Below are 16,357 nucleotides of genomic sequence, written 5' to 3' on the forward strand. Positions count from 1 at the left end.
CGGGCTGGAAGATCCAGGGGTCAGGGTGAGATGTGATACAATCTGTGGGGAGTGTAATGTGAGATGTGATACAGTGTGGGGAGATGAAGGATAGAAGGTTATGCTGAGGCAGGGAAACTGGGGTGTTTCGGGCCTCTGACCAAGGAGCAGATCTGGTAAAGACAAGGACCAGGATGTGGCTGCAGAGAAGGCAGGTGAAGAAGCTGTGACCCAAGGCATTGCTTTGAGAATAACGCCCTTAGCCAGTATACATGGCACCCTGCTCAGCCATGGGCCAGGAAGGGTCCTGGAATCTGGGCCCAGAACATCCTCAGAAAACACAGGGAGTATCTTGAAGGCACAGTGAAATGAGGCAACACCAGGAAACCTTATGGCTAGGTACTCACTAGGCATCAATCATCCAATAGTTGCTATGTGTAAGCCCTGGGAATAGAACAGCCTTGGCTCCTCTCCTTAAGAAATGCATAGTCTTGTGAGGAGAGGCCAACAGCTAGCCTCGCTCCTCTAATCTTGGACCTCAGAACCACTGCTTCAGCAGCACATGGGAGCTTATTGGAAGTGCTGATGCTCAGGCCTCATCCCAGACATTCAGAATAAAAAATTGCATTTTGACAAGACCCTCAGGTGATTCACATGACATTGCAGAAGTTCTGATTTTTTTTTTTAAATCTTTTTTTTTTTTAATTTTTATTTATTTATGATAGTCACAGAGAGAGAGAGAGAGAGAGGCAGAGACACAGGCACAGGGAGAAGCGGGCTCCATGCACCGGGAGCCCGACATGGGACTCGATCCCGGGTCTCCAGGATCGCGCCCTGGGCCAAAGGCAGGCGCCAAACCGCTGCGCCACCCAGGGATCCCAGAAGTTCTGATTTTAAGTACTTAACTCATAACATAAGAGCTTAATAAATGTGAGATGCTGTTATTATCTGCTCTCCCTACATACTTTGTATAGGCCTCATACAACACTTTCACTTTGTATTTGTTCTTGTCTGCCCTATTAGACTTTGAGCTTAAAAGCTAGAAAAAAAAAATAAAGTACTCAGCTTGGGTAAGGCTGAGGGTCCTTGCCTCAGAGACACAGGGCTTCTTGACTACTACCATGGGTTGGTGTTAACCTTCTATATAAAAGTTTTAGGGACTGAACACAAAAATGTGCGATTTCTTACAGAGAAAAACCTCTACTATTTTTTTAATCAGAGGACTTTTTGAGGGAATTTTAAAGTTCAGTCAGTTTTGAAGCTAGGAAAGCTGAGCATTCCTGCAAATGCTCCTTTAAAAGTCCTGACTTTGTATTGCATTATAGCAAAGAAAACCCGAGCAATGCTACTATAAATCTTGACATTTATAGTATTTGTTTCTTGTTTTTAAAAATCTTACAAAGGTTATCAAGGGAGAAGGTAGTCTTAGGCCTTATGCCAGAAGCATTGGAAGCACTGTGAGGTATCCAGCCAGGGAAGCATATAGCCCTGAAATGTTTGGGTTCCAGGAAGCCCAGTCTAGCCACTGTGGGGAGAATGGCTAGGAAGAATCAGGACAGCAGGGTGGCCAGTGAGGGGGTGTGGGAGCATCTCTGGACCATAGATGGTGGAGAGGCTAGCCTGGGCTGTTTCTGGTGCAGAGGCAGAGAACTGCATGGAGGTAAAATCTAACAGCTAACTTCCACTGAGTGACACTTAGCAAATGCTGGGCACTCTGTTCTTTTCCCTAGTTGACTCATTAATCTTCACAGTGAACCTATTAGGCAGGTTTTCTCATTATCACTGTTTCACAGCTAGGAAACTGAGGCTCAGGGAGGCTGAGTTCCTACAGCTAGAAAGTGGCATTGCCAAGATCGAATGCAAGCAGGTCTGTCTGACCCTAGAGGCTGAGTTCCAGAAAGTAATAGATTAAGGGGTGATGCAGGGTGGTAGGAGGGGGACAGTGTGGTGAGAATAAGATGTAGCCACTGGAATGACTGACAAGAGGACACTGGTGCCTCTGGGGGAGCAGTTTTATTGTGCAGTAGAACAGAAGCTGGTGGCGGTAGGCTGATGAATGAAGGTGGGACAAAGGATACTAGATGCTTTGAAGTTTTATTCTGAAGGGAAGGGGAGAGAGGTAGGTGGCTAGGGGAGTGAAAGAGTCAGAGAGGATCTTTCCAGACAGGGAAGCTTGAAGATCTGTCTGCTGGAGCTGAGCTGAGAGTGGGTTGGACAGGGAAGGCTCCTTGCGTTATGCATCACATTGCTCATCTGAGCAGAGGGCTCAGCTAGTGCATCCGGGGGGGGGGGGGGGGGTGCAATGGATTGTGTCCACTGGTTTGGTGGCAGGAGAGGAAAATGGTTTTCTGTGTCCCCTGTGAAATAGACAAAGTCAACTCCTAAAGATTTAGAGAGGTGGGTAGGGTTAGAGGCATGGAGGCTGCCATGGTTGGGAGTGTGTGAGCTGATTGTCTGGAGATGACCATAAGGGGCTGGTAGCCTGGGCTTAAAATGCAAGGAGGTTGAGAGAATCCAAAGCCTTTGGATTCAAAGTGAGAGGTCCAAAGTATAGAATGGAGGGTCCCCAAGGCAGGGTTATGAGGCCATGGGAGGAGGCCATGATGGGCTGAGAAAGGAGCAGGGATGGCCAGAGCAAGTCAGGCAGGAGGTAGTGGGCCCAGTCCCCTTGGAGAGGCCATTTGAGAACAAGCCAGTACTTATCCCTGTGCAAGGAACAGAGAGTTACATTTCATGAAGCGAATATTCTTCAAAGAGGGCTGTTCAGCTGCTGCTGTAGGGGACAGCCAGGTATCCTCCCCAGTGCTTCTGTGACCTCTCAAGGCATCCAGAGGACTGACCTCCTTCAGGAGTCTCCTTTGAGGTTTGCCTTGGCTCTAAAGGGGCTGCTTTGGGTCAAATCACTAGAACCCCCTCCTTCTCCCACAGGCCATAGTCATGCCCAACCATTTGGAAAAGCCTGGCCTCCTGTAATAAAGTGACTCTACCCCTGGTATTTACATCACCCTAGCCTAGGGAAAGCCTCCTCTGTAGGCTGGGCTGATTGCAATCAGGAAGGGAAATGAGCTGAGGGTGCCCAGCTCCAGGTGGCACCAGGGAGGCCCTGCTAGAGCTGGGGTGGGAGAGCCAACCCAGTACTGCTGACCCAAGTCTGCAGAAAAGGACTCAGGGTGGGTCCCTGGGCCCCATCCCATAGGTCTCCATAGGCCTGTGGTCCAGATTCACTTGGAATGGGCCACAGTGTTCAAGCTTGTGACCTTTGAGACCCATCCACATCTGCTCCTTCCTCTCACCCCACTCCGCCACACAGGTCTAGTGGAATTTTCTGGGGTGCCCACCACCAACAGGGACCCAGACCTCAGTTATCATGACAGACACCCTTTACACCCTCTCTATTGCCTCCTGTGTCAGATTTTGTCTGCCCATGACCTTCCGCTGGTAACCCTGACCACACTGCCTGGTTTTGTCAATACAGAAGGCAGCTCAGGGCTCCTGGCTGGCCAAGCAGTGCTATTAGGTTTAATGTGCTCACCTGAACAGAAAGAGCTCTGGGAAAAGGGGGTCTGGACTCCTGTCTCACCCAGCTCTGTACTCCTGCCCTGGGGCCTGCATAGCCTCACCCTTGTGACCTTCCACTTTCCATCCCATGCTGTGGATGTGGCCTCCTTGGGGCCCAACTATGCCAAATGGACCTCCTCCCCAAGTCCAATCATAGAGAAGACAGATGGAAAATCACAGTTTAAAATAATAAGCCTGGAAATGGGAGAGCCTCGCCCAGCTTGGACGATATGGGAAGACTGAGGAAGGGAAAGCTAATAAGCTAAGGAGAGTGCAGAGCTAGACATGATATAGACGGAATGCTCCCCAGTACAGCTGGGTTTGGGGATGCAGGCATTCTGTCTGTCAGTCTCAAGTCTACTAGCCTCAACTCAGATAATCTGGTAATTGGGGGTAACCATGTCATTCTTGTTATTTAAAAACATATATGCATTTGCTGCCTGCCATTCTCTCATGGCCCACCTGGAACACAAAGATTCGGGACATGCATGCCTATTATGTTGATAAAACCAGGAACCAGGTGAGGGACAGACATACAGGGCCCTCACTCCCACACTTCCCATTCTCAAAGAAGCTGCTCCAAAACTGTGAAGGGATGTACATGCTAGTAACACAGTGTTCCACCCCCTTAAATGAACTGCTCTTCTAAGTGATTGAGCCTTCATGCAGATGGTTAGCCATGGAGATGACGTTACCAGGCAAAATCTTGGCTGCCTTGCAGGCAGAGAAGGGGAGGCCAGGAATGGTGGGTGACAGAGAGAGCTGTTCAGGGGAAAATGGGACCAGATCCTGGCTGGGGAGAGCCACAAACAGACCCAGGTGAGCTCAGAGCCAGGTTGCCCACTCTGTCTGGTGAGCAGCGGTTCTTATCATCCTTGCTGAGGTGAGGTGAAACTTTGAGAAGGTTTTTTCAAGTTTACTGATCATAAGTTCCAGAAAATGATGAATAAGTTGATAAGTTTGTCATGGAGGTTCCCTATCAGAAAAGGGTATCAGCCCATCTGGGGCTTCTCTGAACATCCCGCATCACCCCGTTTCCCGCCTTGCCTCATCCCCACCCCCCTCAGTGGGTCTATAAGAGAGAAGGAGGGTGGGCCACTTCAGATCCCATACAGCCAGGGAGGACCACATTTGCTCCTAGAAATTCAGAGATGTGGACCTCCCTCTGCCTTCAGCTTCTCATCTTCCTTCCTTTCAGCCTCTCCAGATCCCTGCTCTCAGTGACCCCTGGAGACCAGGAGCAGGCCTGTTGTGAGTACTGGAGCACCATCCCTGAAATCTACTATAAGCTGAACATTACCTCTGTGAGTAGCTGGGGACACACTGGGCATGGGTAGGAATGGCCTGGCAGTCTCAGGCCAGAGGCATTCATAGTTCTCTCTTTTCCCCTGCAGACAACTGAAGACTTCAATCTGCGGCTAGAGCTGGAGGTGAGAGCTCAGGCCCAGGGGCCTACTGTCTCCCTGCCAGTGACTGCCATTATGCTGCTGGTCACTGCCCTGGGCTTGGGAGTGTTTGGCTCAGGCACACCTGGATGGTCACACCTGAGCTTTTATCCTTTACCTGCCATTTTAAGGGCAGATACTTGGATTCACCTGTTCTTTGCCTCATGTGGGGGTTGTAGAGTAGATGTTTATTTCCAAGTATTGGAGTTCTAAAATTTTAGGTTGCTAAAACAGGCCTCCCTCCCTTTGGATTCTTCTGGCAGTTGGGTCATGAAGTTTCCAGTTCACCCAGGCTCTTTCCAGAGCCCATCTGGAGCCAGGTGGTGGGACAGGCCTTTCCTTGACTGGGATTTGCTGGAATGTGCTGTGACCACCTCATGTCCTGCGCTCATGGGGCAGCTGGGTTCTTTCTGGTCTGTCTGGGGCAGGACAGAGCACCAATGCAGAAAGCTAGGGTAAGTGGTGGAGGGTGCCAGCAAAGGCATCCCAGAAAGGAGGCAGGAGGGATGACACACCACACCATGAGGACAGCCCCTCCTGAACCCTCCCTCAATCACTCTTTGTCCTACAGAAAGATACCCTTCTGAAGTCTAACCTGGCTGCCTTCCGGAACATCTCAGAGAAGTTCTTCAGTGTCTCTAATGCATCTTTATCCATCAATAAAAATCTGGAGAAGCTGGAGGTGTGTGAGGTTGGGGAGGGTCTCTTTGGCACTGGGTCTCCAGGACCACAAAGGAGCCCACTCCAGATCAGAGTGCATGGCCTTATCTTGCCCATTTCCAAAATAGCAGCAGCATTTTCACCCTGATACCTGAGTTCCAACCCCTTCCCTTGCTGCCAACCCCTCCATGGCTGGGGACAGAGTTACCACCTAGTACCTTCCTGAGTAGGGTCACTGGCAGGGAGACACAGAGGCCCAACAGCTCCTAGTGAGACTCCTGTTGCCTTCTTGGCTTTCCCCCCAAAAGGTCGACTAACTGGCTTTTCTTGTCTCTGGACCACAGAACTTGCTGCAAACCTTGCCCATGCCCATGCCCACACCCCAGGTAAGCTGCCCAGACTGAGCATGGAACCTACCATATCCCTTCTGCCTCCTTCACATCTGACCCGTATTTCTTATTTCTTCAAAGAGAGAAGTGTACATCCAAGCAGAAGATTTTAATGAGTTTTCAGAGAAGCTGAAAATCTTCCTGGAAGCCCTGGATGATTTCCTGAAGCCCTTACTGAAATGCCCAGGAACTTTCAAAGCCTCATGTAAAAAGTCTTAGTCCAGAGCTCTGTACTCCCAGGGCTCAGAGCTGGGCTCAGGTCCTGGGTCTCCAACCCTCCTCCTTGATATTCTAGTTAATGTTCCAATCTGTCACAGATCTCATTGACAATCCTATTTATGTAACAGTTTATTTATTGTTCACCCTATTATGGAGTTATTTATTGTAATAATGGAGCCCTCTTAGGAGCTGCTGAGCAGAGCTCAGAGGAGATGTGAAGCTGTTTTCATTTGTACTTCAGATTGCAAAAGGGTTTCTTCTCTGCAAGAAATAAATGTTTTATGAAGAGCTACTTTGTGCACAATGTTGCATTTCTAGAGGGTTTCTCTTGTTTGATCTGAGTCTGGGTTGCAGTTTCTACATCCATGGTTAATTTCTTTAATTCTGTGGTTTTGATTCCTCTTGGGATTCTGTCTTCTTTCCCCCCTGGTGTTCCCTATCCTATCCCCTGCATGGGCTCACTCAGATCTTTTCCTTCTCCCTAGCTCGGGCTCCACCATCAGCCCCATGCCCCTACTCATCCCTCTCCTCACTACCCACATCTGCCTCCTAGTACCTCTCGGCTCTGTCCACTTCTCATCTTTCCCATGTGCACCACCACCCCTATCTGGCCCCAGACCTGACTGCTGGAATTCCCACCACAGCTCCCAGGCCAGGCAGCTCCCATCCTCTTTCTCAAAGGTGCCGGAGCAGCTGGACACCTCTCTGCCCACAGCCGCCCTGCTGCTGTCCCTCTAGTGACTTAGGGTTAGCCCACTTGGACCAGGTCCCAGGAGAAACACACTCTGGTTTTCTTCCTAATGAAGTCCCCATTGAGGATCCATATGGCTTCTTTCGGCACAGAGAATGAATAGCCCTTGTTAGTTTGGGATCCTGATCTCCCAAAGTCCCCTCACACCTATTTAAGTCTTTGGTCCTCTCCCCCCGCCCCCCCCCCCCCCGTCTTTTTCTACCGCCTGGGGCCACACCTGGATGAGAAGAATATAGTCCACACCACATGAAGTGAAATATGCTCCAGTTTTTTTATATTCTAAAACCCTCCAGATTCAATAAAACACAACTCTAATGGCCAGACAGTTAGCAAATGAAGTGTCTTCTTCCTAGTTAGCTGTCAACTAGAGGACATTTGCTTGTTGTAAACTACTGTCTCAAGATAAAATGTCAGTTTAACAGGATGCTGAGTAGGGTTTTGCCTGTTGTCCTAGAAAAGACAACCAGCATCCAAGCTTATGCCTCTTTGACCCAAGAAGACAACCAGTGGGACAGAGTGCCTTGGAGCCTTCTGGCCTCCCACAGTGTGATAGAGCAAGAATATGTGGTTTTCTTTTCTTTTTTTTTTTTTTAACATTTTTAAAAATATTTTATTTATGAGAGAGAGAGAGAGAGAGAGAGAGAGAGAGAGGCAGGCAGAGGGAGAAGCAGGCTCTATGCAGGGAGCCTGATGTGGGACTCAATCCTGGGTCCCCAGGATCAGGCCCTGGGCTGAAGGCACCGCTAAACTGCTGAGCCATCCGGGCTGCGCGAATATGTGGTTTTCTAAGGCCTAAGCAGAAAGCCAGAAGTTAGAAGGGCTTAAAGCCCTGGTGAAGAAGGCTACCTGCCAACTAGAGGAACTCAGGAAGATACTGTAGGATGATCCCAGGGACTGGAGCAGGGGGCTCAGAAGAGGTAGAATGAAGGGTTTTTCCTGGAGGGGGAGCTATGGAGTAAGCAGGTTCCTGCCTGTTCCTTCACAGAATCCCAAAGGATGCAGACACATACCCATGGGACCCACCTGCCACAGAGAGCCTTGCAGTCAGGCAAGTCTAGCCTGAAAAGCAACAACAGGTAAGAGGATGACAACAGTGCCTGTCATGTAAGAGACATGGGTCTCAATCCTCCCCACTCCAATGTCCCAAGGAGGAAGGGGTCCTGAAGAGGAAGGGGAAAAGAGAAAATGCAGCCATGCCTTCCCCCACCCTCATTGGGTGGCAGCTCTCCATGGCAGAACTAACCAGCCTAGGGAAGGGGGAGAAGTGGGTGTCACATTGGCTCCAAGCTGCACCCGATTTTCTTTTAGACTGCAAGGGACTCAAGAGTTGGGAATCTGCTCAAGAAGTTGACCAGTCAGGAATGAGTGGGAGGAAGGGACACAGATAAAGACAATGATTGAAAGAGGAATAAGTGGTGGTTTGTGTGTGCCGGCCTCTGCGCCCCAGTCATTTGGCAGCCTCTCACAGCTCACAGTTACAGAGCCTGCTCCCTCCTGTTGCCTGTGCCCCTGTGAAGCTCCATCCGCTCTTCATCCAGCCCATTGTTCCCATGCATCTTCCTCCTCATTCAAATGCCCTGACTAGCTGCTTCTGTAGGTCTGTCAGGTCTAGAAGTGAGAGGAAGTTCACTGAGACAGGAGGACAACTTGCTTGCACCCATTTTCTCTGCCCTGCCTCCCTCTGACTCAGAGCCTCCTCTGACCAATTCTTTTGGGAGCGTAAGCTCTTTAGCTCTGCGACTGTTATCCTCTATGTGCTGTGCCCAAATGGTGGGTCCTCTACCTCCTTGTCACCTCCTCCCCTCTGCACACAGGACCCTCTATTTGGCTTCATTCATATCTTATCTCTAATTTGTGGAAGTTTAGATTGAAACATTTGCCCGACTATTGAACACTAACGTTTTCCAAACATCTTCTTGTGTATTGGGTCCCATAGGTTTACAGCGGACTCTTTCAACTCAGAACTTTTTCAGATTTAGCTCCTGAGTCTCAGTCTTATCATTCCAGGGAACTTGTCTGGTAAGTACTCCACAAGGCTGGGGTGAGTTAAGGAGGCCCATGGCCTGGAATGCCACACTACATTTCTGTCTGCCCAGATGTCTGTGCCAAAAGGGCCACAAGACCATAGACAGCAGGTTAGAAGTGAAGTTGGAGTCATGGGTCTCTTTGGTCTTTGTAGGTTAATTGTCCTAACCTCTCTAATGATTGTTTTCTTTCTTTCTTTCTTTCCCTTTTTTTTTTTTTTTTTAAGATTTTACTTATTTATTCATGAGAGACACAGAGGCAGAGAGGTAGAAACACAGGCAGAGGGAGAAGCAAGCTCCCTATGGGGAGCCCGATGTGGGACTCAATCCCAGGATCCCGGGATCCCAACCTGAACCAAAAGGCAGATGCTCAACCACTGAGCCATCCAAGTGCCTCTCTAATGATTGTTTTCTTAACTGAAATTGCCTTAGGTCCTCACTTTGAAACATCTAGTCTGTATTTGTATGCCAGTGTTCATACAGCTGTCTTAGTCCATATAGGCTGCTATAAAAAACTACTATAGGTTCTGTGGCTTAGAAAGCACAGAAATTTATTTCTCACAGTTCTGGAGGCTGGGAAGTCCAATATCAAGATGCTGACAGAGTCAGTATCAGATGAGGGACTCTTTCCTTGTTCATAGATGGCTATCTTTTCACTCTAACTTCACTTGCAAGAAGAGGCAAGAGAGCTCTCTGGGGCCTCTTTTATAAGGGCACTAATCCCATTCATGAGAGGTGTGCCTTCATAACCAGCACTTCCCAAAAGCCCCACTTCCAGATCCCCAGTATGTTGGCAGTCAGATTTCAATGTATGAATGTTGGAGAGATGAAAACATTCAGTCTACAACAGCAGCATTATTTACAGTAGCTAGAGCAGCCCAAGTGTCCATCAACAGCTAGATGGATAGATGAAATACAGCCTCTACATACAGTGGAATATTGTTGATATGAGAAGGGGAAAGGGGAAAGAAGGGGATTCTGATACATGCTGCCATATGGATGAACCTTGAAGACATTGTGCTAAGCAAAAAGAACCAGAGACAAAAGGTAAATATTGCACTCCACTTACAGAAGATATTTTTAGTAATAAAATTTTTTAGAAGATTTTTATTTATTTAGAGGGAGAGAGAAAAAGAGAGCATGTATGCACATGAACAATGGGGAGAGGGGCAGAGGGAGAGGGACAAGCAGACACCCCACTGAGTGCAGAGCCTGCTGTGGGGCTCCATCTCACAACCCTGAGATCATGACCTGAGCTGAAATCAGGAGTCAGATGCTTTTTTTTTTTTAATTTAATTTTATTTTTTTAATTTTTTTTAATTTTTTTTAATTTTTTATTTATTTATGATAGTCACAGAGAGAGAGAGAGAGAGGGGGGCAGAGACACAGGCAGAGGGAGAAGGCAGGCTCCATGCACCGGGAGCCTGATGTGGGATTCGATCCCGGGTCTCCAGGATCGCACCCTGGGCCAAAGGCCGGCGCCAAACCGCTGCGCCACCCAGGGATCCCTTATTTTTTTTTTTTATTTATGATAGTCACACACACACACACACAGAGAGAGAGAGAGAGAGAGAGAGAGAGAGAGAGAAACATAGGCAGAGGGAGAAGGAGGCTCCATGCACCGGGAGCCTGACATGGGATTCGATCCCGGGTCTCCAGGATCGCGCCCTGGGCCAAAGGCAGGCACCAAACTGCTGCGCCACCCAGGGATCCCCAGGAGTCAGATGCTTAACCAACTGAGCCATCCAAGTGCGCCAATAGTTATCAAATTAGTAGAGACAGAAAATATAAAGATAGTTGCCAGTAGTTGTGGATAGGGGAGAATGGGGCATATCGTTTAATGGATACAGAGCTTCATTTTGAGATGATGAAAAAATTCTGGAGATGGGTGTGGTGATGGTTGCACTATATGAATGTACTTAATGCCACTATACTGTACATTTATAAATGGTTAAGATGATAAATTTCATGTTATATATATTTTACTGTAATAAAAAAAAAGTCTAGTCTGGGTATTTTTTCAGTAGAGCCTGAGAGTCTTCCTGAGTCTCCCATCACCCAGATTTGCCCAATCCCAGGACATTCTCCACCCTGATCCCTCATCCTTCCTCAATTTGGGGCCCCTTGGTCTCTTACCAGCGGGATAAATGACCCTTTATTTTAAGACTCAGTTCCTGACCACTCCATTGTACAGCTCTCTGAGCTTCCTTACCCACCCAAAGGGCACTGCTTACCTTTTAGTATAAGAACTTGTTTATGAGAGCATGTGGACCCATGGAAATGGTAAGGCCATATCAGCTTCCTCCCTGTGCCCTAGGAGGCCTATATAGGAAATAGGGGAATGGTCTGGAAGTCCTGGAAGAATGAGCATTCTGAGCTTAGACACTTGGCATAGGCAATCAGGGTAGCAAGCAGAGGGAAGCACCGAATGAAGATGGCTCTAGCGGTTGGCAGTCTATTGCTCATAGTGGGATCTGGCACACCCCCAGGTTTCCCTTGCAAATTTCTACTCTACATTTGACATATGGGAATGTCAGGTAAGTAAATTTAGATCTCCCACAGATTACTCTCAGGGTGGGAGGAAGAGAGGCTGGTGGAAAAGACTGCAGTTTTGCCATCTTGCCAAACTCTCTCACTCTGAAAATTTTTCCAGTTCTTTTTGTTTTTCTGGTATTTGAAATGCAAGAAATTTCAATTATTTTATTGTATTTTTTATATCTAAAAATGGAATGTAGAGCACACATACAGAAAAGGGTATAAAACGTGTATGCACGGTTTAACAAATAATTATAAAGCAGTCACCCATATCACCAGCGCTCGTCAAATGAAATAACATTGCCCAAACTCCAAAATTCTCCCCACATTTGCCTTCTGATCATGGTTTCCTCCCCTTTGGGGATGAAAACTGATTAGCCTATCTCTCTTTTTAAAATAATGTATTTATTTATTCGCGAGAGACAGAGGGAAAAGCAGAGACATAGACAGAGGGAGATACAGGCTCCCTGCAGGCATCCTGATGTGGGACATGATCCCAGGACCCTGGCATCTTGACCTGAACTGAAGGCAGATGCTCAACCGCCCAGGCGTCCCTGATTAGCTTATCTTATGATGATTGGTTTCTTGGTTTTCTTTTAGCTTTGTCAACTTCAAATGCATTTCTAAACAATATAATTTAGCTTTGGCTGCTTTTAAACATTAGGTGAATGGAGTTGAGTTGTTTCCAGTTTTTATTGCAAATGAATCTGCTGCAAATATTATCCTGGAGCACATACACATGTACTTATTAGGCAGAATAGATGAACTCCCAACACCACCACCACCAAGATGTCCATGTCCTAATCCCTGGAACCTGTGAATTTGTTACCTTACTTTTGCAGAGATGATTAAGGATTTTGAGATGTGAAGATTATCCTGGATTATCTGAGTAGGCCCAATGAAATAATCAGGGTTATAAGAGGGATTCAGGAGGGTAAGATACAGAGAAGGAGAGGGGATAGTGGAAGCAGAAGTCAGAGAAATAGAGATGGATTTGAAAAGCCTTCCCCAGTGGCCTTAAAGATAGATGAAGTAGTCATAGGCAAAATGCCTGTGGGGCTCAGTGGTTGAGCGTCTGCCTTTGGCTCAGGTCATGATCCCAGGGTCTGGGATTGAGTACTGCATCAGGCTCCTTGCAGAGAGCCTGCTTCTCCCTCTACCTATTTTTCTACCTCTCTCTCTCTCTTTCTCTGTCTCTCTCTCTCATGAATAAATAAATAGAATCTTAAAAAAAAAAAAAAAAGAAGTCATAGGCAAGGAATACAGGAGGCCTCTAGAAGCTGAAAAAGTTGAAGAAACAGATTCTTCCAGAAAGAATGCAGCCCTACAGTACATTGATTTCAAGACTTCTCACCTCTAGGACTGTCAACTAATAAAATCTATGTAACTTTAAACCATAAAGTGTGTGGTTATATATGTGTATATACACACCCAGGAGTGGAATTGCTGGGTCTCAGAATATATTCAACTTCACCGATAATGATAAATAAGTAATTTCACAATGTCATACAATTTACATTCCCACCAGCAGTATTTGAGAATTCCTGCTGCTCCACATCCATGCCAACATGTGATATTGTCTCAAATTGTCAGGCTTTGTAAAGTTGTACCAATCTGAGAGACATCAATGCCATCTTATTGTGGTTTAAATTTGCCTTGTCCCAATTGCTAATGAAGGTGAGAAACTTTTCATGTTTATTGACCTTTTGGATTCTTTGTATTATAAAGTGCCTATTGAACATTTTGCCCATTTTTTTTCCTGGGACTTTCTACAATTTTCTTATTTGCAGAATTTCTTCAAATATCCTGGATACTGGGATGCCTGAGTGGTGCAACAGTTGAGTGTCTGCCATTGGCTCAGGGTGTAATCCCAGGATCCGGGATTGAGTCCCACATTGGGCTCCGTGCAGGCAGCCTGCTTCTCCCTCTGCCTGTGTCTCTGCCTCTCTCTCTCTCTCTCTCTCTCTGTGTGACTATCATAAATAAATAAAAAAAATTAAAAAAAGAATCCTTAAAAAAATAATTAAATAAATATCCTGCATACTAAAGCTTTGTGGATTATACATGTTGCAAATATCTTCTCTCACTCTGTTTCATATCTCATCACTCCATGGTATCTTTTGAAGAACCAAAGTTCTTTGTTTTTATGTACACATCTTCCTCAACCTACGATGGGGTTATGTCCCAATAAACCCATAATAAGTTGAAAATATCATAAGTTGAAAATGCATTTAATACACCTAACCTACTAAATGTTGCAGCTTTGCCTAGCCTACCTTAAACATGCCCAAAACACGTTAACATACAGTTAGGCAAAATCATCTAACAAAAAGCCTATCTTATAATAAAGTGTTGAATATCTCACATAATTTATTGAATACTGTACTGAAAATGAAAAACAAAATGGCAATATGTGTATTAGTTGTTTACCTTTGTGATAGGGTAGCTGAGGAGCTGCCACTCCCCAGCATCAGGGGAGTGTATCCTGCTGTACATCACTATCCTGGGAAAAGATAAAAAATCAAGATTTGAAGTATGATTTCTACTGAGTGCATATCACATTTCCACCATCATAATGTGGAGAAATCACAAGTCAAACTATTGCAATTTCGAGACTCAAATCTTTTCTTTATGGGTAATGGTCTTTGCATCTTTGGGAATTCCTTCCTTTCTTACCTCAAGGCCCTGAGATTTTCTTGTATACTATGTAAGAACTTTCTAATTTTGCTTTCCAGATTGATCTCTTCCTGGGTGCTCTCTGCTATTCCATTGGTCTATTTGTCTTCTCTTGCCCCAATATCGCACTGTCTTAAATATTATGACTTTATAATACATCTTGGTATCTGGTAAGAACAAGTTCTTCCTCTTGTCTTTTCCTTAAGAGCGTCTTGGCTATTCTTTATCCACATCAATTTTAAATTGGCTTGTCAATTTTTCCTGCCACCCACACCACACAACCAAAAATGCTGGAACTTTAAGATTGCATTAATTCTATAAATCAACTTAAGTAAAGTGGCATCCTTAAAGATATAGAGACTTCTAATCTGTGAATGTAGTATATCTATTTTTTATTTTGTCACCATCTTTCAGTAAAATTTAAAATTTTCTCAGTAGAAAACTTACACAACTTTTGTTAAATTTAGTCCTAGGAATTTAGTATTTTGGTGTAGTATTAAAAATGATATCTTTAAAAAAAATTATATTAATGTATTTTTCTTGTATAGAGAAAATATGATTGATTTTTATAGATTAATTTTGTCTCTAGAAAATTTGAAAATTCTATCAGTATTAAAACTTTATAGCTTTTATTGGATTTTTAAAAATATTTTATTTATTTATTTGACAGCAAGAAAGAGAACAAGAAGGAAAGCAGCAAGCAGAGGGAGAAGGAGAAGCAGACTCCATGTTGAGCAGGGAGCCCATTGTGGGACTTGATCTCCAGACCTGGGGATCATGACCTGAGGGAAAGACAGATACTTAACTGACTGAGCCACCCAGGTACTCTGCTCTTATTGGATTTTATATATACACAAGTTTACCATCTGTGAATAGGGGCATTTTGTTGCTACTTACTTTTATGTCTTCTATTTTTGTTTACTATGCAGGCTAGGACATTCTGTACAATGTTAAATAGAAGCAATGATAGGCATCATTGTGTTTTACAGATATGAAAAGGAAAGATTTCATCGTTCTACCATTGAGTATGTAGTTTCCTTTCAGTATACAGCAGATACCATTATCAGATTAAGAAAGTTTCCTTGTATTCCTAGGTTTGCTGAGAGTTTTTATCATGAAGTGGATTTTATCAAATAAAGTTTTCCACATATTTTGAGATGAACATTGTATTTTCTCTTTTAATCTATGCGGTGAATCACATTAATTTACTTTCTAATTTTTTTTAAAGATTTTATTTATTTATTCATGAGAGACACAGAGAGAGGTAGAGATAGGCAGAAGAAGGAGAAGTAGGCTCCATGCAGGAACCTGATGCGGAACTCGATCCCAGAACTCCGGGACCATGTCCTGAGCCGAAGACAGATGCTCAACCGTGGAGCCACCCAGGCATCCCTACCTTCTAATGTTAAAATAATTCATATTCCAGGGATGCCTGGGTGGCTTCACGGATGAGCGTCTGACTTCGGCTCAAGGCATCCCCAGAGTCCTAGAATCAAGTCCCGTATCTGGCTCCCCTCAGGGAGTCTGCTTCCTCTGCCTATGTCTCTGCCTCTCGTGAATAAATTAAAAAAAGAATTCATATTCTAGTCAAACCCAACATGGTCTTCATATATTCTTACCATTTTTATATATTGTTAGTATATCCTAATTTTTTATTTTTATTTTATTTTGGGTTTTTTTTTTTTAGGATTTTTGCCTCTATGTTTAAGAGTGAGATTTAAGGAAATGTATGTCCTGATTTGCCTGGGATAACCTTGGTACCATTATTGATAGTATTGCCTTTCACTCTCAAAATCCCTGTTTTGGATGATAAAGGAAATGATCAGTCTAGTGAGAATTACTCTGATACTGCCTTCTCATACTGTCTGGTTTTGGTATCACAGCAGTGTTTCCTCATTTTATATTTTCTGTAAGATTTTGTTTAAGATTGGAACTCTGTCTTTCTTGAATGTTTGGTAGAATTCACTGCTGAAGCCATTTGGGGTCAGAGATTTCTTACTGAATCTGTTATTTTATTCTTTTTTAAGATCTTATTTATTTATTTATTTGAGAGAGAGAGAGAGCACAAACGAAGGGAAGGGTAGAGGGAGACAGAGAAGCAGACTCCCTGCTGAGTGGGGA

The 16,357-nt window shown here is 45.1% G+C and overlaps 1 protein-coding gene across 1 annotated transcript; it reads left to right on the top strand.

Moving 5' to 3' along the window:
• Positions 1-321: 321 nt before the first annotated feature.
• On the top strand, positions 322-15,394 carry LOC140594823 (interleukin-3-like). Its single transcript, XM_072731792.1, has 7 exons — positions 322-4,841; positions 4,932-4,967; positions 5,554-5,664; positions 5,987-6,028; positions 6,113-8,077; positions 8,938-9,020; positions 14,907-15,394. The coding sequence occupies exons 1-5, from the start codon at positions 4,689-4,691 to the stop codon at positions 6,248-6,250; spliced, it is 480 nt and encodes a 159-aa protein (XP_072587893.1). The 5' UTR covers positions 322-4,688; the 3' UTR covers positions 6,251-8,077; positions 8,938-9,020; positions 14,907-15,394.
• The last annotated feature ends 963 nt before the right edge of the window (positions 15,395-16,357 follow it).

This window comes from Vulpes vulpes, chromosome 12 (genome assembly GCF_048418805.1).
Source record: "Vulpes vulpes isolate BD-2025 chromosome 12, VulVul3, whole genome shotgun sequence".
Taxonomy (NCBI): Eukaryota; Metazoa; Chordata; class Mammalia; order Carnivora; family Canidae; genus Vulpes; species Vulpes vulpes.

What these genes read in the sequence shown, in the direction of transcription:
- LOC140594823 (XM_072731792.1), top strand. Translation starts at nt 4,689, where the DNA reads ATGTGGACCTCCCTCTGCCTTCAGCTTCTCATCTTCCTTCCTTTCAGC. An exon ending in ATCTGCGGCTAGAGCTGGAG is followed by an intron (nt 4,968 to 5,553) that starts GTGAGAGCTCAG and finishes TTTGTCCTACAG; the next exon opens with AAAGATACCCTTCTGAAGTC. An exon ending in TGCCCATGCCCACACCCCAG is followed by an intron (nt 6,029 to 6,112) that starts GTAAGCTGCCCA and finishes ATTTCTTCAAAG; the next exon opens with AGAGAAGTGTACATCCAAGC.